The following is a 24976-nucleotide window of genomic DNA, read 5'->3' as shown; positions in this document are numbered from 1 at the left end:
TATTTATATATAAATATATATATATAAACATATCTATATACACATGGTAAAGTGTAAAATGTACAGTTAAAATGTGCAAAAAGAAGAAGGTGCAGAAGTGGAAATCCGTGTTTTGAGGTCAGATTACAGAGAGGGGGTGTCTAACTCTCTGAGGGAGGCGTTGTAGAGATTGATGCTCACAGGCAGGAATGATTTCCTGTGGCACTCTGTGGTGCATCTGGGTAAGAGCAGTCTTCTGCTGAAGGTGCTCCTCTGCTGGGACAGTGTGTCGTAGAGAGGGTGTAAGAAATTGTCCAAGATGGACTGAAACCTGGACAGCATCCTCCTCTCTGCCACAGTCATCAGGGTGTCCAGCTCCTCTCCTACGACATCACCGGCCCTCCTGATTATTTTGGTTTGTCTGTTGTTGTCTGCGACCCTCAGCCCACTGCCCCAGCATGTGACAGCGAAGAAGATCATACTGGCCACAACAGACTCATAGAACATCCTCAGCATCGTCCGGCAGATGTTGAAGGACCTCAGCCTCTGTAGGAAATAGAGTCGGCTTTGGCCCTTTTTGTAGACTGCCTCAGTGTTTCTGGTCCAGTCCAACTTGTTATTGAAGTACACCCCCAGGTACTTGTACTCCTCCACAGTGTCCACAGGGACCCCCTGGATGGAAACAGGGGTCACGGGTGTTTTTGCCCTCCTCAGATCCACTATGAGCTCCTTTGTCTTAGTCACATTGAGCTGCAGATGGTTCAGCTCACTCCAAGTGACAAAGTTGCCCACAACAGTCCTGTATTCACTCTCATCACCCTTTTTAATACAACCAACTATTGCTGAGTCATCAACTTCTGAAGGTGGCATGACTCAGTGCAATATTGGAAGTCTGAGGTGAAGAGGGTGAAGAGGAATGGAGAGAGGACAGTCCCCTGTGGGGCCCAAGTGTTGCTGACTACTCTGTCAGACACACAGTTCTGTAGGCGTACATACTGTGGTCTGCCCGTCAGGTAATCAACAATCCAGGACACGATGGGGGCCTCCACCAGCATCGCAGCCATCTTCTCACCCAGAAGAGCCGGACGGATGGTGTTGAAAGCACTGGAGAAATCAAAGAACATGACTCTCACAGTGCTCGCCGGCTTGTCCAGATGAGTGTAGACTGTTCAGCAGGTAGATGATGCTGTCCTCAACTCCCAGGCGGGGCTGGTAGGCTAACTGCAGTGGATCAGTGAAAGGCCTGACCATAGGCCTTAGCTGCTCCAGGACGAGCCTCTCGAAGGTCTTCATGATGTGGGACGTCAGAGCCACCGGTCTATAGTCCTGAGGGCCGCTGGGACGCGGCGTCTTCGGCACAGGAACGAGGCAGGACGTCTTCCACAGCACAGGGACCCTCTGGAGGTGCAAGCTCAGGCTGAAGACTTGACTGAGTACTCCACACAGCTGGGGGGCACAGGCTTTAAGCACCCTGGGAAATATACCGTTGGGGCCTGCAGCTTTGCCGGAGTGGAGTCTCGTCAGCTGTCTTCTCACCAGGTCAGGCGTGAAGGACACTGTAGAGGTGACAGTTGGGGGAGGGGTGGGGTCCTCAGGTTGTGGAGGACATGATGTAGAGCAGGGGGGAGGGGTGGAGTAGGTGGGTGTGAATTGAGGCGGTAAGGAGCAAACAAGGGGTCTGTAAGGAGGAGGAGTAGGGGGAGATAAAGTGGCAGTTGTTGTTGAGCAGCCAGCAGCAGAGACTTGTGGGGGATGGGCCGCAGTATCAAACCTATTGAAAAATAGGTTCAGTTCATTGGCCCGGTCCACACGGCCCTCAAACCCCATACCACCAGTCTTCTGGAACCCAGTGATGGTTCTCATGCCACTCCACACATCCCTCATGTTGTTTTGCTGGAGTTTTTTCTCCAGCTTCCTCCTATAACTGTCTTTTGCCTCCTTCATTGTAAGTTTGAGTACCCCCTGCACTCTCCTCACCTCATCACGGTTGCCATCTCTGAACGCCCTCTTCTTTTCGTTCAGGATGACCTTAATGTCCTTAGTGATCCATGGTTTATTGTTGGCGTAACAGGTGACCGTCCGAGCTGGGACATTGCAGTCCACACAGAAGTTGATATAGTCCGTGATGCACTCCGTGAGCCCATCAATGTCCTCCCCGTGGGGCTCACAGGGTGCAGGCCAATCAGTCACTTCAAAGCAGTCCTGCAGTGCCTCATAAGCCTGCTCCGACCACCTCCTCACAGTCCTTGTGGTCGTAAGCTTCCTCTTCACCAGAGGCACATAGCAGGGTTTAAGGTGAAGCAGGTTGTGATCTGACCTGCCCAGAGGGGGGAGAGAAGAGGAGATGTATGCATCCTTAATGTTAGCATACATCAGGTCCAGGGTCCTCGCCTCTCTGGTAGGACAGCTCACGTACTGTTTGAAAGTCGCAGAACTCTGTTCATGGTGACATGGTTAAAGTCTCCCGACAAGACGATGAGGGCACTGGGGTGTTGAGTTTGAAGTTTGGAGATGGTGGTGTGTATGATGCTGTAGGCAGATGTTGGGTTTGCAGAGGGAGGGATGTACAGGACAACGATAATGACATGCGGGATCTCTCTAGGCAGATAGTATGGACGGAGTCCAACGGCCAGCAGTTCAGCATCCGGGCTACAGAGCTGTTCTTTAATGGTGATGTGACCAGGATTACACCATCTGCTGTTAACTAGAACGGCAAGCCCCCCGCCTTTCCGCTTACCGCTCTCGGTACAATCCCGCTCCGCCCGGACCGTGTGGAAGCCATCGACAGAGACGTTCTGGTCCGTAATGTCCCTGTGCAGCCATGTCTCAGTGAAACACATCAGACTGCACTCCCGGTACTCTGCGCGGTTCCGCGTTAGCGCCGTTAGCTCGTCCATTTTGTTGCTGAGAGAACGTACGTTTCCCATAACAACAGAGGGGAGACACGGCTTTAATATTCTCCTCTCCATAAGCCTGTCCTGTCTCAACCCTCCACTCTTCCCCCGACGTTGCTTCCCTCCTCTGCATCCCCGGTGTGTTTTCTTCCAGAGTTCAGATGGTATATCAGCTGGTCTGGCCACCATGCCGGCCGGCATTAGCGCGATCAGCTGTTTTCCGGAGTAAAAGTCGCCCAAGTCACCAAAAACCATCCCAATGCCAGAAACCACTGACGGGGATCTTCCAACCAATAATTGCATCATCTTGTGAGGGAGCATCGATAACAATGTGAGTGGCGATGAAGAAGCCATCCAGCTGATACTTTGAATACGGAAATTATCGTTTCTGATGATTTTTGGCATTTACACACAACTGAGATATTGCGCCATCACAGCGGGTTATCACAAATATGTTTGAGATTCCTTCAAGGTAATTTGTCTTGTAAATTGTGCCATAGTTTGACTATTTGGGTTTAATAGCACTTTGCAAGGATGGGTGCCTTTTTGGCGGGACCCCGCTTTGCAGAAGTTCCAATGAAAACGAGCGAGGGACCGCTATGGGGCTAGTCAAGGCTCAATGTCCCAATACAGCGTTTTAAGCAAAGTAGTGATCACATTTACATACATGGCGGATCATTAAGATATTGATAACAGTATATTGTTCTGTCCTGCTCCTGTATGTATAGCGTCCTCACACACGTTGTAGTGGTCACAACAGGGCTAGAAATAAGTTGTTAACGGCCCGGATAAAAAATCAACAGTAACCTATTTCAGCTATTTGTACGTGTGATTGCTCGGTTATATACTGTAATATGATGAGTGTGCTTTTATTGTTGTACATGCGAAGAGGTTTAATAAAAAAAAGTCCTGGTTGGACTTACAAAATATTTTGTATTTTAAAGGAGCCACAATAGGCTATGCTCAATTATAAATAAAACACTTTTATTTTATTTATAATTGTTGTTCTAATGTGATGCTTGTCAATTCATAATGTTTTTAAAAATATACTATTATTATAAATAATAATAATTGCACTTGGTTCCAACTTTAAAGGGCACCTCACAACTCACTTTTTCATGTTCATGCTCGTGCACATACATTTGGGTCTCTGATGGGCCTACTAACACACAAACTGTGAAATAAGACAACCCAGCTAGTTTGTTGTGGCTGTCTATTTCAGAAAACATGTCCTAAAACACCCCGTTCCGATTTTTGACTCCTTTGTGTGTCACAGGGCCCACAGTAGAATTAGTATCGCCCCCCCAATCTGAGTAACTCAACAAACAAATCTTTTAAAAAGAAAGAGGAGTTAATACCAACTGTCTGTGAAGAAACTGCAGATGATGGAAATGTCAGTATTTAAAAAATAATTGTGTTGTGTTTTTCCTTTCTAAAAAAAAAAAGTATTCAGTACATAGACTGTAGGCTGCGGCGTGCGATCCGCTGTGTGTCTCCAAACAAATCCAATAAAAATTGTGTTTTTATTCCCTTGTAGATCTAATATGAGTGAAGATTCAACAACTGAATTGCCTATTTCGCGACTCAGATTTGTTCAGAAGCAGATTTGCCATGCTCATCCATCATAGGCTCACAAAACTCGGGGCCTCAAGAGGATGGATTCCTGTTTTTGGTTTTCCCGTTTTTCCCTCATGTGAACCGCTTTTGCCGTTTTGGAATAGGATGATTTAGAGACATGTTAGAATGGCTAGAATGCATAATCTGAGCGGTATGTATTTAATAAAAGAAACTTCAAAAACATATTTTGGGGACCTCAGAGACCTATATTAACTTGTTGCAAAGGAGCATGATAGTGCCCTTTAAGTACAAGTCTCTGTTTTCTTGAGACAACGTCATCAGTATTCTACTATGAGTACGTGCCTGTCCTTGTGGCTACATAAACATTTCAAGCCTGGCTGACCCAAGTTTAAATAAGACCACGGTACAGCCATAGAATCAAAAAAATCGGTCAGAAACATAACATCAGGCGGGGTGGGGGGCATTCCTGATTTTTTATCATTGACGGTGGCAACCCTAGTACCATCAGCCCTTGGCCTTAAATGCAATATGTAGTTACCAATAAAAGAGCCAAAGGGAGAGGCTAAACCTTTAGAACGCAAAATGTTCAAATGATGTTAAGTGGGGAATTCATAAAGTTACCAGTTAATTTTAATACACAAAGTAAGGGAATAAGTAAGTTAATAAATACATAAATAACTGAATGAATAATGCTGGTTTCACTCTAGAAAATGAAGAAATAAACAACGTCAGATGTGTGTGTCGCGGTGAACCCTTCGAACCCAAAATGAAGTCTTACGTTGACATTTTGACAGGCATTACATACTTAGCCCTCACACATGAAAAACGAAAAATCAAGACTGATATTTATTTATTTCGAAAAAAAGAAATGACAAAATTACAAGCCAAAGCCGGTCTATGGCTTGTAAGTGGGGAACTACACTGTCGTTTTTACTTTCGTACTCACGCTTTCAAAAATGACATCTTTCCTACGGGCATCCACCTCCTTCCGAACGTGAGGCAACGGAAAACACCACTGAGTCCGGAAGCGGGGACTAGCGACTCTGATTTACCGATTTCCGAGCTTCCTGTAACGCAGCATAACGACCGAGCAATGACACGCGATGGTTGTTATCACCTAAAGGGGGCAGCACTGCGGCTTTGCAGCGTCCTTACTGTCGGACATCCCTCAGACGAGTGAGAAGACCAAGGAGAAGCTAGTCGGACATTGATTGTGCGGATTTCAAAACATTTGTAATCGGATATTTTTGTTATAATTATTATTTTACCAATGCTGATATTTATTTCAACGTGAAGATGCCATCGCCGGAGTGTCCCGCCCCAGTGGCTCTTTATACAGCCTGAGAAAGTAAGAAAGCAGCGTAGTTAGCTTAGCTTACATAATTAGCCATGCCAACCTCCTCTTCTTGAGGTTTAACTGCGGCTCGCGTCCAGATATAATGGAGGATTAGCGCCCCCTGCTGATACTTAATGCCGTACCCTGTTTGTATGCCAATACCTTTTGCTTGCTTTTGTCTGTGCTCGCTCTCAGTCATTCCAACTCTTTTGAAATGTTCGCAATGAAGATGCAAATTGTGTGGTGTTGTCATGGTCCAGGTAGGTCCAGTATGGCTGATGACCCCCAGAGAAACTTTCGCTCTGCCTACTATGAGAAGGTAGGCTTCAGAGGGGTGGAGGAGAAGAAGTCCCTGGAGATCCTGCTCAAGGACAACCCCTTGGGTATTTAATTTTTTCCTTATTTTGACCTTTGCTTTATTTTGACCTATTTCTAACTCTCATATCCAAACAAGCATAGCAGTTCATCAGCTTTACACGTCTCAATGCGGTTTTTGAGAAACTGTAAACCCATTGAGCGTCTAACCACCTCCATCCTACAGGCATAGATTCAAGATTCAAGAGGTTTATTCGTCACATACATATACATACTTTCATACATATATGCAGTGAAATGTCAATGCAACGCACCCGGTGATTATGCACAATATGTCCTAGACTGAACACAATAGCTACCTAAGAATTTCTACTTGACCAACTAACTGATTCCTAAAACGTAATGCAGTAAGTCGAATACTATAGAATAAAATAAAAATATATAGAATAAAATAAAATAGAATAGATAAAGGGAATAGGCTTATGTATATGGGATAGACTTATGTATATAGGATAGGCTAATTATGTATATACAGATATGTACATTATAGTGGCATGTGAATAAAATGAGTCAGTGTTTGTGAGATATACAGCACAGTATACAACAGTACGGTGCAGCAATACGGTAACACTGAACAACCCAGAACAATGACACAGTATGCGGTACAGTATGCTACATACAGTACAGTAAGGTACTGTCTGGAGCCTATGTGTGTGGCTCAGTGAGGACCCCTGGTGAGGTCAGCATTGACAGTTCTAATGGCTTGTGGGAAAAAAACTCAGTCTCAGTCTCTCTCAGTGCGTCTCTCTGTTCTCGCTGTGTGACTGCGGAGGCGCTTGCCTGACCGCAGCAGCTGGAACAGTCCGTTGTTGGGGTGGTGAGGATCCTTCATGATCTGGCGGGCTCTGCTACTACACCTCCTGGTGTATAAGTCCTGCAGGGAGGGGAGGGTAGTTCCAGTGGTACGTTCAGCTGAATGCACCACCCTCTGCAGGGCCCGCCTGTCCTGAGCAGTACAGTTCCCAAACCAGGCAGTGATGTTGCCTGCCAGGATGCTCTCCACTGCTCCAGAGTAGAAGGACTTGAGGATCCTCACCGAGACCCGGAATTTCCTCAGCTGCCTGAGGTGGTAAAGACGCTGCCTCGCCTTTTTCACCAGAGTGTCTGTTTGTAAAGTCCATAAACAGAAAAAAATACTAAAATGTGCAAAGTCGACTGGAGCGCCGGCGCAGGCGACCGCAAGGGGCGGCGCCACTATCGCCAATCTCCTTTATATACATTTTGGGCAGGGGAAATTATGTAATCCTTGCTTATGTATGTATGTATGTGGGTGTCAGTGTAAGGAAGACATATTTTAAATAATTTCATAACTCAAGCTCAAACATTGGCGTAACCAGTCAGCGTCGGGCCCCAATGCAAGATGGTGCTAAGCGGGCACCCATCACAATGCATATGCATGTTCCACTTGCTATTCAGTCTGCGGCCTGCCTTCCTCCTATCTCTCCTCCGGCCATCTGTCGGATAGTTCCACTACAATAGCAGCCTCTTGTTCACTGATTAACTTACCTCACCAGAATTGTGATCAGGTTCTCTTATAAGTTTTGTTACATATAACTATAAGGTAACGTTAAATGTTACGGTCACATAACGTGATGTCAGTAGCAAATAAAGGAAGTAAAAGCAAGCAGCTTTAAAACGACCAGCAACAGCGAAATGCACTGTTGACGCCTAAATGTACGTCGGCCCTGAGAGCTCAATGCACTGCAACCTAAGAAAACACATACAAATGGACGAAACACAAGCAAATTACAAGAAACACAACAGCATTAACAGACAACACATCCGCAAAACCACATTACCGAAGTGAGCCACACGATTATGGGAGTGAGCCACACCGGATACACTGATTTATCTGCAATAAAATATATTAAACTAAATTATTTTCTGTCTGTGTATAAGAATTTATGCAAGTCACAACCTGGAGCAGCAACTTTTATCTAATATTATTAGAAAACAGCTTCTACCGGCTCCGTAATAGTGTGGTGACGTTCGCAAAGGATTCGAAGTGAGTGAATCCCTGCGAACGAATCACTGATTCAGTGAATCAGGTTCGCTCGCAACTGACTGAGAGCTCAGCTGAACTGACTGAACGGATCGTTTCAGGAAGTCATTCAGTTTGTTCACCCAAAAGATTTGAATCGTTCGCAAACTTCAACACACAATCACGGACCCAGTAGAAGCTGTTTTCTCTAGAACATCACACTTAAATGGCTTAAATAAAAACTGTGTGTATAAAAGTTTAAACTGTTTTTTTATTTATTCATTGCATGGAGGATTTTAACATGGTGGTCTCGCGTGGTGCGTTTGGTCTGTGATAGTTTCGGCTCCAGGTTATAACTTGTATAAATTCATATATATAACTACAGACACAAAATTATTTAGTTTAATATATTCAATTGCAGATAAATCAGTGTGTCCCGTGTGGCTCACTTCCGTAATGTGGTTTTGTGGTTGTCTTCCGTTAATGCGGTTGTGTCTTCCATTAATGCGACTGTGTTTTTCATTATTTGCTTGTGTTTTGTCTATTTGCATGTGAAAACACATGCAACTTAAGAAAACTTAAGTTGCAGTGCATGGAGCTCTCAGAGCCACCATATAAATGACATGATTACTAGGAAAACAGATCGCCGTGCTATACTTGACCAAATCTGGTGTCGGAGCACCAGGAAGGATGAAACATCATTGGTGACAGCGCACCTTGACACAGATGAAATTATGAAAACATTTTGGTGGCAGTGCACCCATCCTCAGCTAAGAGGAAAACATAATCAGTGACAGCGCACCCGCACATTATTGTGACATTATTCATGTCTGCACATAGGCCCTATAAACAGGCATGTGCGGGGGGTCGAAGCCCTGGTGGGCCTTTGCCCCTTGATGTCCATGGTGCGCTTTTTATCGGGTGTGTTTTTTTTTTTTTTCCCTGTGAATGTGCATCAATATTTCATTGGAAACAACTGTATTTTATGGACTAAATGAGGGGTCCCGTATTCGACAGACCCCTGTTTTAGTGGGACAGTTGGAAGGGGGGTGGTGTTGCAAGGCCCCTAAGACACAATATAACGTTTGACATTTGCGTCCACCTTCTCAGGAAAATGTCCCCTGTACATGGGATACTCAGAGAGATGGATACGCAGAGATGGAGCGGCGGCAGCAGTAGTAGCAATTTTGCTCTGGCACATCACCTGGTTCTCACCATCTCCAGTGGTGTTGGATGGTGCTGCTGGCATGGGCACCCTCTGACTGCTCCTGTCTTTCTTTTTAAAGAAACTGCCTATTTTTTGGAAGCTTTGCTTTTTATTTCTCAGCTGCTTCTTTACATTTCAGTTCCTGAAACCCACTTTTGTGTTTGCGCTTCTTGTGCTGACTTCACTCTTCTGTGTGGGCCCCAATACAGCTGCATTACCTGTGTATATTTTAAAATTTCAGTCTGATGGAGAGTTGCTAAAAGATGAACTCCACAAACATTACAAGAGTTGCATAAACATGTCTAACCATCAAGTTTAAGGTCAACACTATTTTACAACGGGTCCAAGTTGAGTCTTGTTTTACAACTTCTTGTATGTTTCGCTGACAGATGTTGAGAAGCTGAGCACCTTCAGTCAGAGGTTTCCCCTCCCCTCCATGTACAGGATCCACGTGTGGAAGGTGCTTCTGGGTGAGACACAGTCACAATTCCCTCCCACTGCTAACTATGGACACCACATCCCAAAAATATGTTAGATCACAAATGGGGAAAATTAATGACCTTTTAATATGGTTAATTTAATAAACGTTTTTGCAGATGTTTTTTTTGTTTGTTCTTTGTTTTCTTGCTCTTTAATGGCTACATAGATTTTTCCTACAGTTTTGCTCTCAGTAAAACTTGATCTCATATTATATTAAAAAAAAAAAATGAAGCAACAGAGATGAACAGCTGTGGAAGAGTTTAACACAATATGTTTGAATAGAATTATTAAAGATGGCTTATTATGCAACTTTATTCGCAAGTTAATATAGGTCTCTGTGATCCCCAAAACACGTCTGAAGTTTTGCTCAAAATACCACTCAGATCATGCATTCTAGCCATTTTAACATGCCTCTAAATCCATCGTGTTCCTGAAGCTCTGTTTAAGTGGGAGGAGCTACCCTCCTGAGGCCCAAGTTCTGTGAGCCAATGGGGTTTGAACATGACTTCCGGGTTACATTGTATTTAGTAAACTTTAAACGATATCACCTCATCAGTCTACCACAATCCGAACAAATTTTAGGCGAGAAATAAGCAATCCAGTTGCTGAATTTTCACTCATATTAGATTTACAAGGCATCATTTAAAAGTTTGCGCTGACTTTCGTTGCCCTTCTGCAAGCTTGTTGGGGGCGACGCAACGAGACACTGCATGGGGGGATTTTTTGTTTCACGTATACGTCGGAAAATACAATAAATAAAATAAATACATCTACAATAGAAACTCACTGTTTTCATTGGTTATATTTGGAGAAATGCACAGTGGATCGTGCGCCGCAGCCTAAAGTCTCCCGCATTATATTGTTTATTTATTATTTTTTTGAAAGAAACACAGCATCTTTTAAATACTTACATTTCAATCGTCTGCAGTTTCTTCATGGACCATTGGTATTAATTAATTTATTTTAAAAGATTTGTTCTGGTCTTCCCAGCAGTACTTGTTATCCTCCGTGTTGTTTCTCCGGTGGGTGGAGTTACTCATAGATGGGGGGGTGGTTCTAATTCTACCGTGTCTCGATGTGACCCAAATCTCAATGGCGTGTTTCGCCACATGTTTTCTGAAACAGACAGCTCACATTAAACTGACTAAGTTGTCTTGTTTCACAGTTTATGTAGGCCCATTGGAGACCCAAATGTATGTGCACAAGCACTGAAAGAGTGAGTTTTTCATAATAGGTCTCTTCAAACGAATGGAAATCTATTAAGTCAATATTTGGACAATGATGACGTCCAACTTACAAGATATGTTGTGTTTAGTGTGAAAACCTGCTTTGATCTTCTTTATTCATCTGTTTATTATTTCTCTAGGCATCCTGCCACCCCACAGCGATTCTCATTCTCTAGTGAGAGGCTACAGGCGGCAGCAGTACCAGGATGTTCTGGAAGCCCTGGAGGTGATGAGGTTCATCACCTCATCCACTCCCACTACGCATGTCTACCTGCGCATGTTCCAGCTCGAGAGCCAGACGCTGCCCCGCTGCTCTGAGATCTCCCCCATGGTACGGAAGTCTCCATTCTACGTTGCCGCTGCAAATACAGCGACGTAGGAATACATTGATAAAGAGAGTTTTAAATATGAATTCTACTAGAAATGTGGAGATCCCCAGTACCGCCTTGCTGTGGTCTGGTAAGGATGTCGGCGTGCCGTGTAGAAGGCGTTTTTGACTGATGGATCAGAAGGTTACATAATAATAAAACATGAAATTGGAATCAACGGAGATGTCTGCTAGCCACCAGCATTTTAACGTTTGGTCATATTCCATCTGTCGCTGTCCGGTGTTGCAGTGAATATCTGTGTGCTGAATTGTTTAAGGGCGACGAGGACGAGGACTTCCTGTCCATCAGCAGAGCCATGGAGGAGATCGTAGACGACCCCATGGATTGCTATTGGCTGATTAAGTGCTTTGTCACCCAGTTCAACACCAAATTTGGAGATTCGTTGCCACATCTTGTAAGTAATGTATTTAGCTGACCTCCATGTGAAACTGTGTTGCACATAAAAACACTTTGAGCTGCTTTCACACGATGATGAAAGGAGCATGGGGTGATATCTGTGGCTTGAGGCACATTTTAAAATCTCGTTCTGAAATATCAAACATGAATGGAGTGTTATGTCTCTGGAAACAAATGGTGAGAATCAACTTGTTTGACATTTTGAATGAAACAGATTTAGGCATAAAGCCCCTTCACGCCATGGTGGCAAAACCCTGGAATTGAATTGGATGTCCAGACAGACTTCTTACTTCCCTTGCTTTTCAATATTTAACATATATCAACGCAGAGTACGTTTTAGATTAACAGTTTGCATTTCTAAACTTTCCCCACAGCAAACACTAAATAATTACAGACTTGTCTTTCCCGTTATTCAGCCCAAGAGTCTGGAGCACTACCTGAGCCAGGAGGATCCTCGGCTTCTGAACCACCTGAAGAACACGGGGGCCTTGACGCAGCTCCCCCACAGCCTCTGGTTCAGCCGCTGCTTCGCCGGCTGCTTGCCGGAGTCCAGCTTGCAAAGGTGTGTTCGCTGCTTCCAGGTGAAACGGACTCAATTCGTTGTCTTGATTAGGACTTTAGTTGACTTTTAATTTGTGTAGGGTGTGGGACAAGGTGATCAGCGGCTCTTGCAAGATCCTGGTGTTTGTCGCCTTGGAGATCCTGCTCAGCTACAAGATCATGCTGATGGGCATGAACCGATCAGAGGGAGTGCTGAACTTCCTGTGCAACGTGAGTGGCTTTGCCCTCTCGCAAACACAGGTCTAGTGCTCCTAGGAACGTCTCCTTGTCTGAACTACACTCTCATGACTTGTTCCCTTTTTCTTCTGCAGATACCGCAAGAAAACACAGACGCCATTGTGACGAAAGCCATTGATCTGTGGCACAAATACTGCGGCACACCGATGCATCCAATGTAACTGGCACCGCAGAGATCTGTGCCTGGCAGCGATGCACTTGGAAGGTTCAGGCTCATTCTTCATTCGGCGTTGGAAGAACCGTTAAACTCGGCAGCGTAGTCGGGAATGACTGGACTATGAACTCATTCAGGTGCGAGCCGATAAGCTTCTGACAGGAAACGACACTTTGATGCATCTAATGTGCAGCCCTTTCCAAAGGATTTCTTTAAGGCATTGTGCTTTATATCGAAAATCATGCTTAGACAAAGACGACGACCGTAGCTCAGATCTGGGATCTATTTTTTAATAAGTTTCCTCCTTTAAGAAACTCCATACATCATAGAAGCCTCACAATAAATTAACAATCACATGCAGTTTTCAGCTTTAAAAAACATTTTTTTTTTTAAGTCTCACTTTGTTTTCTTATGTACATATCGGTATAATTCTGAGAATGACATTGTCAAAACGTTTCAAAAGCACAAGGGGCAGTAGCAGCACTGACTCCTGTGCACAAATACACACGCACCCAGACACAATCATCATGGCAAACACCAGGGCAATCGGCTGTCCAGTAACTTGGTCAAGACCGTCAATTCATCAACTGTATTTACTGTAAACATTTGGATGAAAGGTGGTGAGATTTCCATGTTATTTGTACTATCAAAATATCGTCTCAATGTGCAGACCAACAATGATATACAAAAAAAAAAAAAAGTTATTTTGCTCGTCATTCAAGGGCTCAGCAACATTATACTGTGTCTGCAGATAACACTGTAACAAATAAATTAGTAAATTTGGCAATTGTTTAATTCCTGTAAACAATACTGTAGGCACAGTGACACAGTAGGTCGCAGAGCTCTGAGCACTTACTCGAGGACGCCTTCAAGGTTGCAACTGCCACAGCGTTTCAAGGAGCTTTGGTTTGGAACTGGTAGCTGAGCTGAAATGTCTCAAATGTTTGAGCTCTTGAATGCAGCCCGTAAACAGATGCAGAAACAAGGAAAAGAAAATCTAAAATTATTGCTAATTGATTGTGAATGTGCAATAAAAAGATGATTACTTTCATACTGGTGTTCGAAAATAAAAAAAGTTTTCCTTCAGACCTTAAGGTACAGCTGCCTTCCACTGTGTGAGCTGTTTATATTTAATTTGCAATTGTACAATGATTTAACAGTAGTGATCCGAGGAATAACACTGGAATGTGCCAAAGGCCCCTCCCCTCTTATTTAAAAAGGAGGGTAGAAACACAGTTAAAAGGCAAGCAAGCAACCATCCCCCTGTGCTAAGAATGCCCCACCCTTGCCATCAGCAAATTCCACATTCCCAATTGGCACAAACACTGTACTGGAATTCCAGAAGTCCTGCTTGGAGTTCCGCCGAGAACAAAAGTGCAGTAAAGTAAACATTTGTACCACCTCTTCATCATTTGGGGGGGGGGGGACAAAAGGCTGTTTAAGAAACGAGAAGTCTGAAATCTGTTTGAGAACTTGATCCGTCAGCGCCTCTGAATCAGCGCGGTTCCCTGCGGTGGCACCAAAAGGTCAACGGACAACTACAGTAAAAGACTGGGAAACCTGTCCATCGGGTCAACGCCGGAGAGGGTCGCGGTCCAGTCCACGTGGCTTTGTAGAACAAAAGCATTCACAGAGGTTGCACGTGAATCAAACTAAGGGCGATGAAACCTGCAGGGTGAAAGGAGACTGAGCTTAAAACAGTCCAACATTAAAAGGAGAACTACGGCACTTTTGAATCTGGAAAGTACGAGCTGCGTGCACTTACCTGGTCAGGTGACGACTAGACTCGTGCACCTCCATCTCTGTGCTTTTAAATTCATTCAGCTCCTTCCGTATGGCAGCCTGAACATGGCACAGAACCAGAGGAAGAAAATCATTTACAACTGATCCGAGGGGCTTTCAATGCAAGTTTTGCCGCGCATGTGCACGAACCTTATCCGCCGCCGTCAGCCGCGTCCAGGGCTTGTCCGCCCTTCGGTCGTAGTCCTGAGCTTCCGCCACCTCTACATAGTCGCTGAAGCGGATGAGAATCTTTGCCTCTCTCAACTCCTCCACCGTGGGCCTCTGGCTGAGCTGGAGGGTGTGGGGGGTTCAAAGTCAGTACACTGGGTTGTGAAACCAGCTCCATTCCAAGTACCAGCATGCTCAGGACTGGGGCCCAGACCAGACAGCTGGTGCATATTAAATTAACAGGTGGGGCCTTGGAACCTGAAACGATGTGATCGAAGTTGCACACAATATTTTGCCCCATCTTAAGTATCTAGAAAGGGGGGGGGGGGTTAAATGATGTTTGTTTTCATCTGTTAATAACCACCAGCACAGGATGGTGGCCACATTGCCATTCCCAGGTCTAAATATGCAACCCCTCCACATTTCTGCATTTTAGAAGAAATGGTGAACAGGGGGGGTTTTGTTTGACATATTTCATGCCTTTCCATTGGTTGAATGACGCACCAGAAATTAGCTCTTGAAAATTAACCAACTTACTAGTGTAGTTATTCTCCTGCATATTTGTATTTTTCATAAACAGCTTCTTGTTGCAACATTTTCCCCCAGTGCCCTGCTCAGTACAAGACTCCGGCAGCAAAATTCCAAGCAGTGTTGAATCTTAAAACTACCCAACCTCTTATTCCAGATTTGAGAAATACAGCTCAGTAAACACCTTTTTTTTTTGCAATCAGCAACGGTGCGTCATCAAAAACACAAGTCGATTAACAAAAGTGCTTTAAAACGCAGTTTTTACCCACATCTGAAACCATCGTTGAGCTAATGAGCACTTACACTTCAAAACAAATGATTCAATCATGAAAAAGTGAGAGTCCTTCATTAAGATGTGTGTGTCGTGTTAGTGCGACCGTTTTCCTCACAAGAGGTCATTTGATCATAAAAGGCAGGTCTTTCATGTCTCCATGGCAACCCTTGAACGGTCCTGTTTGGGGTCAGTTGCCAGCTGGCCTGACGCACACAGTGCGTTCCTCTCCTCTAATCTCCCGTCACGTCATACCTTTCTCGACAGGTGCCTCTTGATCTCCCTCTTCTCCTCCTGCTCTTCCAGCTCATTGCGTGCTGGGAGAAGGAAGAGAGAGAGCGAGAGAATAAGCAACACGTGGTAAAAGAAATCCCAAGATTTGTTTTCCCTCGTGTGTCTGTGTGAGAGAGAGAGACTCACGCTTGAGGATGTTCCTCTGTTCCAGTTCTTCCGCTGTCGGTCGTTGACTCAACCGCCTGAAAGAGCAACAGTCTATTTTAGGATTTTCATCTCATGAAAATCAACTTGTTTTTTCGAGGGGCTCCAACTCCTGAGCACAGCGCGAGTCGAAAATCTGATGCAGTGACATGTTTGACTCAGACGGTACATATTTAATTTCATTGTGAGCTTTTCACCTTAAGTCAGGGAGTTCCGACTTTAAAATAACTCTATGGAACCAAAGGATGAAAAGCGTTGAGTGAGGGAGAGGTGAGGGACAGTGACTGATATGTTGATTCATCCGTTGGATTTTTGTTTTTTTGTCTTCCACACGCAGAGTCATCAAAGGGGTCACATTCGGAAATAACGACAAGATATGACATACAGAACATGAAAGGGACTCAAAAGATACAGGGACTTTTTTTTTTAACTCAAATAAAGAAGAGTCAAAGTCGTGTCATTTTTCATAAAGGAGATGGCGTGAGAAACACAAGATGAAAAGAGTGGACAGAGAAGAAGGGACAGAACTGATGGGTTTTTGCATTTTTAGAGCCGGGGACCCGACCTTTCATGTTTGCTCTCACACCGAGTGTCTCTAAAATCCATCTCTTTAAATGGTAAATGTGCAGATGAAACACCAGGTCCACCAAGAAAGACCTGCTCACTTTTAACCACCAGGGACATACAGACGTCAATAAGACCCTAAACCTTGTTTTTCGATCATTGGGAGTCAACCTGAGCGAGTGGCATCATATTCTTCAGCCACTGAGTTGACTCCCAGGGATTGGAAGAGGCTACACTACAAAAGCTATGTCTAAATAATTAACTAAATAAATTATCGTGCACAAAATTTTTCCTGAGGGGGAAATTTTTAGATAAGTCAACTATTTTGACACATCTCTATATAACCATCAAGGTCATACCTGTGTGGGGTGGGTGCGCTTGAAGGTGACCTGAACTGGATGTAAGTACTGCAAATGTGTGTGTGTGTGTGTGTGTGTGTGTGTCTGCGCATGATTATAATGTCCATCTGCTCGTGAAGTCCATGCGCCTCACCGCGTGAGCTTGGTACCGATCTGCTGGCGCGATGCCAGCCTCTCCTGGTCCGACTGCATGGGCAGGATGTTCTTCTCCTCCAGCTCCTGCTTGGACGGACGGTTGCTCAGCTTGATGGCCAGCGAGTCCTTCCTCAGCACCTTCATGGCCAGCGTGCCTGAGCAGGGCGGACAGACAGGATGAGGGACATCAGGGCACACGCCCGTCAGCTGCCTTGCACCGACCGGTCCTGAGTGGAGCCAGATTTTAAGTCTAAAGCTCCCATTTTGCCTCATTATCATCAGACCAGAGAGCCTGTATGAATAGTTCATATGCAGAATTGTGATCAAAAAGTAAAATAAAATAAAAAAAAATACACATACGCCAGCTGAGCTTACTCGTAAACAATGTGTCGTCATCTTCTTCATCCTCGTCCTCCTCTTCGTCCTCCTCCTCATCGTCGTCGTCCTCATCTCGGTACATGCCAGGCAGCTCCTCGTAGTCCGCCTCGTTGGGGAGGTTCTCTTTGTCATCGTCGCACTCGATCATCACCGTGGGAGCGGTGTGCATCATGGAGCTTTGGTTGGGGACGGGGGGGGGGGGGGGGGGGGGACGACGACGACAAAGGGTCAAAGGTCAGTGGGAAGGTTTGCTCTTCCGTGAACGAGGAATTGAGAGTTATTTGGTTTGCGCGATTCCGGTGTCATTTCTACAGAACTGCGGGGATGTAGCCCGGAATGAAACGAAAAACAGGAATGCTAGAGGTGGTGGTGGGGTCACAATCCTGTTATTCACCCAATGTTAGCAAAGTTATATCACATTCTCCAACCAAAAAAAAAAAACAGAACTCGAGGGCAGATTTTATTTACTTTGATTGGCTTGCTTTGTGTTTACAGCAGCAGCCCCAGACAAACTAAAAGGTTTCTTTGTACAACCGAGAGCGTTTTTTTTATTTTTGCATCTGCTACAGGGGGGGTTGTCATGGGTTGCTCATGAACACATCTCCAAAAAAAAAAACCCCAAAAAAACGGATGTTCTTCAATTTAGTAGGGTACCGGTGTCATCATTACCCCGTTAGGAAAATGTCAACACATACGATTGCAAAACAGAAGCTTCTCCACAGATATTTTCTTGTCGAAAAAGATCCATTTGCAGAGAGGCGTGTCTGGTGGCTCCTTCCTACTCGGTGGAGGCCCAGGGGAATGGAGAGGTGAGTTAAAGAGCGGTGAGTCGCTCAGAGCAGAGATTACCGGCAGGATATCAATCAACCCTTTGATACAAAATCCGTTGGGGCCAACGGGTGCTGAGGTTTGGGTTGGCCTTTGACATTGATCAGAGACCAAAATAGCGTGTGACACAGTGGATTTCTCGGCAGTGCAAAATGTCCATTCTCAGAAACAGCGTGTGGCTGTGGCTCAAGAAATAGCTCAAGGATAGACACAGACGCAATTTTCTCCGAAAGGTTCAGAAAAAAAAGCAGTTCCTTCCTGGCTTCAACCCGCTTTGAATAAAACCGTGGGGTGCTTTGATATTCTTTTACATTACATTACATTTAGCAGACGCTTTTATCCAAAGCGACTTACAATTATTCAAACACCGACGGACGCAGCCATCAGGAGCAATTAGGGGTCTAAGTGTCTTGCTCAAGGACACTACAGCATGCTAGCAGGAGGAGCCTGGGATCGAACCAGCAACCTTTAGATTACTAGATGACCAGCTCTACCTCCTGAGCTACTGTCCCGCCATATTCTCCATCGCTATGATCCGTCACACTGTGGATGGGCGGTCTGGAAAGAGGAGGCAAGCAGCGGTGGGACACATCCGACCCGTACCTCTCAAACCGCTGCATGGTGAACGCCAGCGTCTTGTTGAGCTCCTCGATTATGCGGCTGGACGGGTGCAGGGGAAGGGCCCCGTACTGCACGGAGTGGCCGGGAGGGGGGCACTTCTGGAAGGCGAGCGGCGAGGGCTCCATGCTCCCAGCAGGCATGCAGATCAGCAGCTTCTTCGGAGGTAGAGGAGGGGACATCTTGGACGACATGCACGGCAGCTTCACTGGGGCTCCGTCTGCATTGCCGGGGGGGGTGATGGCAGAGATTATAGGGTTACAACCATGAAAAAATAAGAATTAACCATCATCAGCATTTCCCCTAGAATTGCACGGGTATGATGGGGCCACCAGGCCAAAGAGAACCGCCACCATTTTTAACAAAAAAATAGCTTCTGCATGGTAGTTTTACACACACACACACTACACTCCAAACCAGAGTATTAGAAGAAACAACACACCTCATAACCTTGAGATGGTTTCTACTCAGAAGCATTTTGTTTCTTGCAAGCCCCCCCCCCCAGAACTTGTGATTGTTTATCTCAGGACAAACAGAGAGGCTTGCACACCATGGCAGGCTGCCAGCGTCTCAATCACATCCCACCTGAGCAAACAGTTTTCTTAGGTGTGAATGGAAATGGATGGGACAAAGACCCTACACAATATCTACACAAAGGCATGTCTTGCTACCGAACTAGAATGGACTGAAAATTGTGGTGAGTAGGTTGTGAACAGAGAAAACAGAAAGACAATAGAATGCCAATAGCTCAACAGTATTAGTTGTACTGCCTGTTATGCCGATCAACCAAAGCTGGCAAATTTGCCATTCTGTATGTAAAACGGTAACGCCACACGTTACCTGTGATGTGGTTGTGCAGCCTGGTGAAGGGTTTGGGTGGCAGCGCCGGCGGCTGCTTATGGAGCGCCTGAGCTCTGGGAAGCACTGATTCGGAACAGTCGCCAGAATACACGGCAGACTTCTTGGCGGGGGGAGCCTGGCTGGATTTCTGGCTCTGATCCTGTTGGAGAGACCCCTCGGTGCACATCTGGAACTCCGCTGTGCCCCATAAAAGAAAGGAAAGAACCCGTCCGTCAGCAAGGCTGTGCGAGGTGCGTTAAGGGGATGACCGTCACTGCTCGGGTTCCGGTGCTGACCTGAGGATAAAGCCGGTCCCTCCATGACTTCGCACCCGTCTCCCTCTGACAGGCCGGCGTCGAGCACGGGGGAATGGCCGTTCTCCAGCTTCTCCTCCTCTCGCATCGCCGAGGCCGAGCCGTCTGACCGGAAGGGGGACAAAAATAGTTCCGGAGGAGAAATGAAAAAAGATACAGGAGAAGAATAGGATCGATGAAGAAGTTACGGGAAAGTCACAGAAGGGCAGGAAGGGAGGGATGAAGAGGGAGGCATAAATCAAACATGGACCAAAGGCGATAGAAGAGGCATCAATGTATAATGTGTAACTGGCAGCAGAACAGGATTCCTCCCCTCAGTCCTGCTTCGCCCCTCCGCCCTAGATCCTCACCCTTCTCGTGGACCTCCTTCAGAACTCCTTTCTTTATCAGCTCCTCTCTGCTCTGGCGAGTGGACATCTTCCTCTCCAACACTGGAGGAGCAGACGATATGTTGTGATGTCAAATAAATAAACAGGCAAACAGCAGGACATCTGTGCATATAAAAACCTGATGACCCAAACAGTAATGATATGAGAGGTATGAACTATTACAAAAAGCATAAAAGGTTACCAACATCACAATCTTGTAAATTAGGTATCCTATTTGGTAGTATTTCTGCACATCTTTATGTCTGACCGAACCAAGTGAAGTAATATATACACAAGTAAACAGATTCAGCTTCGCAGGGCCAAAATTAACTTGAACTGCAGGGCTTGGCGACTCTATCTTTTTTTTTTTTTTAAATACGCGCCGCATGATTAACCTAAGCCGGTCCTCGGGGAGGCTGCAGTACAGTGGCGGTGACAGCTGAGGAACTACTACAACGACCAGCATTTACTAGGACTCCGAGCAAGAGTTATGACAAGATCCCTGGACTGTGAAGCAGCGTAATGCTGATTTCAAATATGCTTGTTCTACTTTTAATAGAGAACCATCAACCAACTTTGTCTCGACCTGGTCAAACAACACAGCAAATATTTATGCATATAAAGAGGAAAAGCTCAGGTAAAATACATATTTTTTAAGTATCCTCACCCCCACTTTAAAGTGCCTGAGAACAGGAAGAGGACTTAAAATGGATTATCCAATTAAAAATTCGGTCCTAAATCCTTTGGTTTGGTACTTTGCAGATATTATATCATCTGAGAGGTTACCAGCACACACCATAATATATAAATACATTTATATTTCTTCAGATGAAAGGGTTGAGACCACTCGGAGGAAAACCGTTTATATTAATATTAAAATGGAATAAAAATGTGATCTTTTTTTCTGCATAGTGTACACAAGTACATTTTAAACCTCAAACAAGAAGTACGTAAAAACATTCTCTACAACAAATTATCTTTCATAAATTAACAACTGATAGTGTTCTTATCCATGTGGAAAAAACCCCCCCCAAAAAACCATCAACTCCTAATTAATGTGAAAGCTTTAGGGCAAATCATTTTAATTCCTCTTCAGGTCTGACACGCTTCCTTTACTCACACGTCTGCCCACGAGGGACATATTTACAGGTCAAATTCTGTCTTGAAGTGAAATAAAAACACAGTACTTGGGTGTCACATGCAAGCTGACCAGGCCCCTGGAGGGTAATCCTCCTGCTCAGCAACACTAACCTAAATTATATTGGGTTCATTGTGGCATTACAAAGTGTAATTCGAGGACTTTCAAGTACTATTTTAAGAATTCTTTTTTTCCCATTTTCAAGGATTTCACAATCTTTTAAAATCCATTATTCAGCTCATTGTCATCTACTATTATATGTGTCTATTTCAAACCATGCTGGATTAAATGTACATTTTCCTGGCATCATCTATGTCGGACAAGCAATTCTGGAATTCTTTTCTTATCAGGTTACAATTTGAAAAAAAACAAAAAAACAAAAAACGGGGAATATCACAGGTCTTCAATTATCAGCCCCCCCCCAAGGACTTGTCAAGCACTTCAGCAAGGTATTCCAGTACTTAAATCTCTGAGGATGAAATTCAAGCATCTCAAGGACCTGGTGAGAACCCTGTATATGCACACCCCACCGGGCCCCATTCTTCAATGGGAATTTGGGGAAGATGACTGGGAAGTGGGTCGGGTGAAAGGCAGTGGTGGTGCCATGGGTGTTATAGTGGCAAAAAAAATCAACATTCATGAGCCGGTGCTCTCACCAGCAGAGGTCTGCTTGAACTTCTCGCTTTTCTTCTTCCTCCATTTCCAGGGCTTAAAGAGACGTCCTAGGGTGGCGAACTTGCTCCGCCGTCGAATGGGCGGCGTGTGTGTGCCTGGTACCAATGAATCGGAGCGCATTGCTGCCAGTCGCTCCACCTCCTCAGCTGGTTAGAAAACATTGAAAAAATTGGGTTGGTTAAGTTAAATATTTTTAACATTAAAAACAGCCCGGCAATTAATTCCATGTGACCATATGACCATGCATAAATCATAACGGATGAAGCAGATTTACTTAACAATGAACTAATATCTTACTCGGCCACATTCCTCTCTTCCACTCAATTGACACTGTCATATCCATACCATTGGACCGTTAAGCTTTTTATTTTATAATGACTTTGGTCTGTATTGAAGTTCACCAAACCTCACCGGAAGAAATTCTGCATATGTAAATGTACCTGGCAAACCTGATTCTGATAATGATTTATAATCCTTTATCCTAACTGGGAATCAATCGCATGTTTTAAAGTAATCACACTAGCGCCGTTTTCAAAAAGCATTTACCCGGTTTCCATCTTAAACTGTAATTTTGCCACTACGCATATGTTCCTGCCACACCAGAGTCTTTGGAAAGAGCTCTTAAAAAAACAAAATAAATAAATAAATAAATAAACATATTCACGCATTCATCGCCCCAGAAGTGGGGAAAACTTGGGTGAAATTGAGCTTATAAAATATTTGGAAAATGTATGGAGCCAAGTGAAACCTGGGCTTCACATTGGTATTTCGCCAGCACATCAGCAAATGTCAATTCCAAGTATGCTTAGGTATACTTCAAAAGGAACACCTAGTCGGATCTGTTATGTGTTTTAGGAAAAATTTGAAAGATTCACTGAATCCACTTGTTTAGCGTTGAAATGTGTCATTGAGGAAATGCTATTTTCCAAAGTTTCCTAACAAACAAATGACCTTATTGGTATGGGAGGAAATATTCTTAAAAACGGCCTAACAGCTGGTTATTAATCGGGAGATTGTTATAGCCTGCAACAGTGATTCTTAACCCATTTCATATTAAGGATCCTCAATTTGAAACACATTATGTCATTTGATATGATTTAGCCTCTGGTTGTTTTTTCATTGTTATATATGATTTAATCCAACATACCAATCCAAGATCTCTGTCTATAATTAAAGAGAAATTATTATCATTATTGTACATTCTCTAATAGTGCTATGGTCTTGTAAATTAAATAACAGTTACAACTACTAATCATTTTGCTGGGGACCCCCTGCGACCTCTTGAAGGATCCCCGGGGGTCCCACACTGAGAACCACTGGCCCGTGACAAGACTAACTGGAAAAAGCCAAAAGATATGAAATGAAATAAAATGACATACAGGAGTCAAAACCAAATACATAATTATTGTGAGTACAGTTTTCTGTTGATTTACAAAGTGCAATAAAATAATTGTGTTCCCAAAAATGGACGAATAATCGTGCTCACAATGTTGACTGCAATAATCGTGAATATAATTTTTGCCAAAGTCATACAGCCCTACTTCAGAATGATAACTGCCGTAAGAAACCCAACCATAGCCGCAAACAGCACCCGATCATAGAATGACACCGTAACCAGGCCGGAACAAATAAACTTCTGAGGTCACAAAACACACGGAACAGGGAGCCAACGCACACTTTTCCGTTGAACCATAACGAAGGGCCGAGTACCCTGGACTCCACGTATTGCTGCCTGCAGATATATTCATCTTTGTTCTTCTTTTGTGACAGATTGACATTATATAAGAAACACAACAAGATGGTTGTAATGCCACTTTCATCTGCATGCTACCTTAATATGGCCCTCATTTTTAAGGGCAATTTTGGATTTTGTTTTTACTGAGCTGGACATGTACTCATGCGCCTCTTACTTTGACTGAATTAAATGTTATTTAATTTATGCAGTTTTTCGAATTTATTATCTTCATAATGTTGTGGCTGGCTCAATGGATAATTGATTTGAATAATTTCATAGCCAGCCGTATCTGTTTCCATGCGGTTGTGTTTGGCGCATGTCAATTAAAACCTCAACTTTTGTGCGTGAATCCAGAGCCCGGGCCCCAGTCCGCGGGGAGCGGGGACTCAGATGGGCCATAGAATCGCGATTTCCGCTGCGCTCCATCCCTCTTCGTCTGCAGCGTAAAAATCAACTTACACGCCTCTTATCTCACCTCGCGGCGGGTTCGGCCCACGGCAGTTGCTGCACATGTGTTTAATCTCCTTTCCTATCTGGCAGTGGATGGCAAACGGCATGCCGCTGCTGCCGCTGCTGCTGCTGCTGTTGTTGTTGTTTGCAGCGGGCTGCTCTTGCTCTTGCTCTTGCTCTTGCTGTTGCTGTTGCGGCTTGCTGTTGGCATTCCGGGACTTCCTCCGGACCGGGCAGAAAGCTCTCCTTTTCCTCGTTTTCTGCTCGGAGGAGGAAGGTGGCAACGCGGCGACATCGACCGGCGGCCCCGACCCGTACCACAGGCGCGTCGCGCCGACTCCGCGCCCCGCCATGTTTCCCCCCCCCGCCCCGCTCCGCTCCGCTCCCCGCGTGTCCCGCCCCTCGCCCTCGGTTTAAAGGCTTCTGCGGCGCGCGGTCCGCTCCGGGACCCGAGACTCGCGAACGACTCGTCCGCGGCGAACGGATCTTTAAATTACCCGGGAGTCGGACGAGCGGGCGAATCTTCAATCCGCATCCACAAAAGAGCAAAAGAGGCCGAGGCATTGAGCATAAGCGACTGATTCACGCTTCCAT

At 44.9% G+C, this 24976-nt stretch overlaps 2 protein-coding genes across 2 annotated transcripts; one reads left to right on the top strand and one right to left on the bottom strand.

The window, feature by feature from the left end:
* Nucleotides 1-5635: 5635 nt before the first annotated feature.
* Nucleotides 5636-13999, top strand: tbc1d7 (TBC1 domain family, member 7). The gene is made up of 8 exons (XM_080010064.1): nucleotides 5636-5799; nucleotides 6048-6170; nucleotides 9740-9820; nucleotides 11197-11387; nucleotides 11702-11839; nucleotides 12258-12403; nucleotides 12483-12612; nucleotides 12714-13999. Exons 2-8 carry the CDS (start codon nucleotides 6059-6061, stop codon nucleotides 12798-12800), a joined length of 885 nt encoding a protein of 294 aa, XP_079866190.1. The 5' UTR covers nucleotides 5636-5799; nucleotides 6048-6058; the 3' UTR covers nucleotides 12801-13999.
* A 253-nt stretch (nucleotides 14000-14252) lies between these two features.
* On the bottom strand, nucleotides 14253-24612 carry phactr1 (phosphatase and actin regulator 1). The gene is made up of 13 exons (XM_080010053.1): nucleotides 24408-24612; nucleotides 22179-22343; nucleotides 20367-20447; nucleotides 19999-20121; nucleotides 19703-19900; nucleotides 18848-19082; nucleotides 17414-17592; nucleotides 17037-17193; nucleotides 15963-16018; nucleotides 15798-15859; nucleotides 14726-14866; nucleotides 14559-14635; nucleotides 14253-14461 (listed from the first exon to the last, which is right to left on the bottom strand). The coding sequence occupies exons 1-13, from the start codon at nucleotides 24487-24489 to the stop codon at nucleotides 14446-14448; spliced, it is 1572 nt and encodes a 523-aa protein (XP_079866179.1). The 5' UTR covers nucleotides 24490-24612; the 3' UTR covers nucleotides 14253-14445.
* Between the last annotated feature and the right edge of the window lie 364 nt (nucleotides 24613-24976).

The sequence above is a fragment of the Zeus faber genome, assembly GCF_960531495.2.
Source record: "Zeus faber genome assembly, chromosome: 1".
Lineage (NCBI taxonomy): Eukaryota > Metazoa > Chordata > Actinopteri > Zeiformes > Zeidae > Zeus > Zeus faber.
Note: the sequence above shows the minus strand (reverse complement) of the source record. Positions and strands in the feature narration are given on the sequence as shown.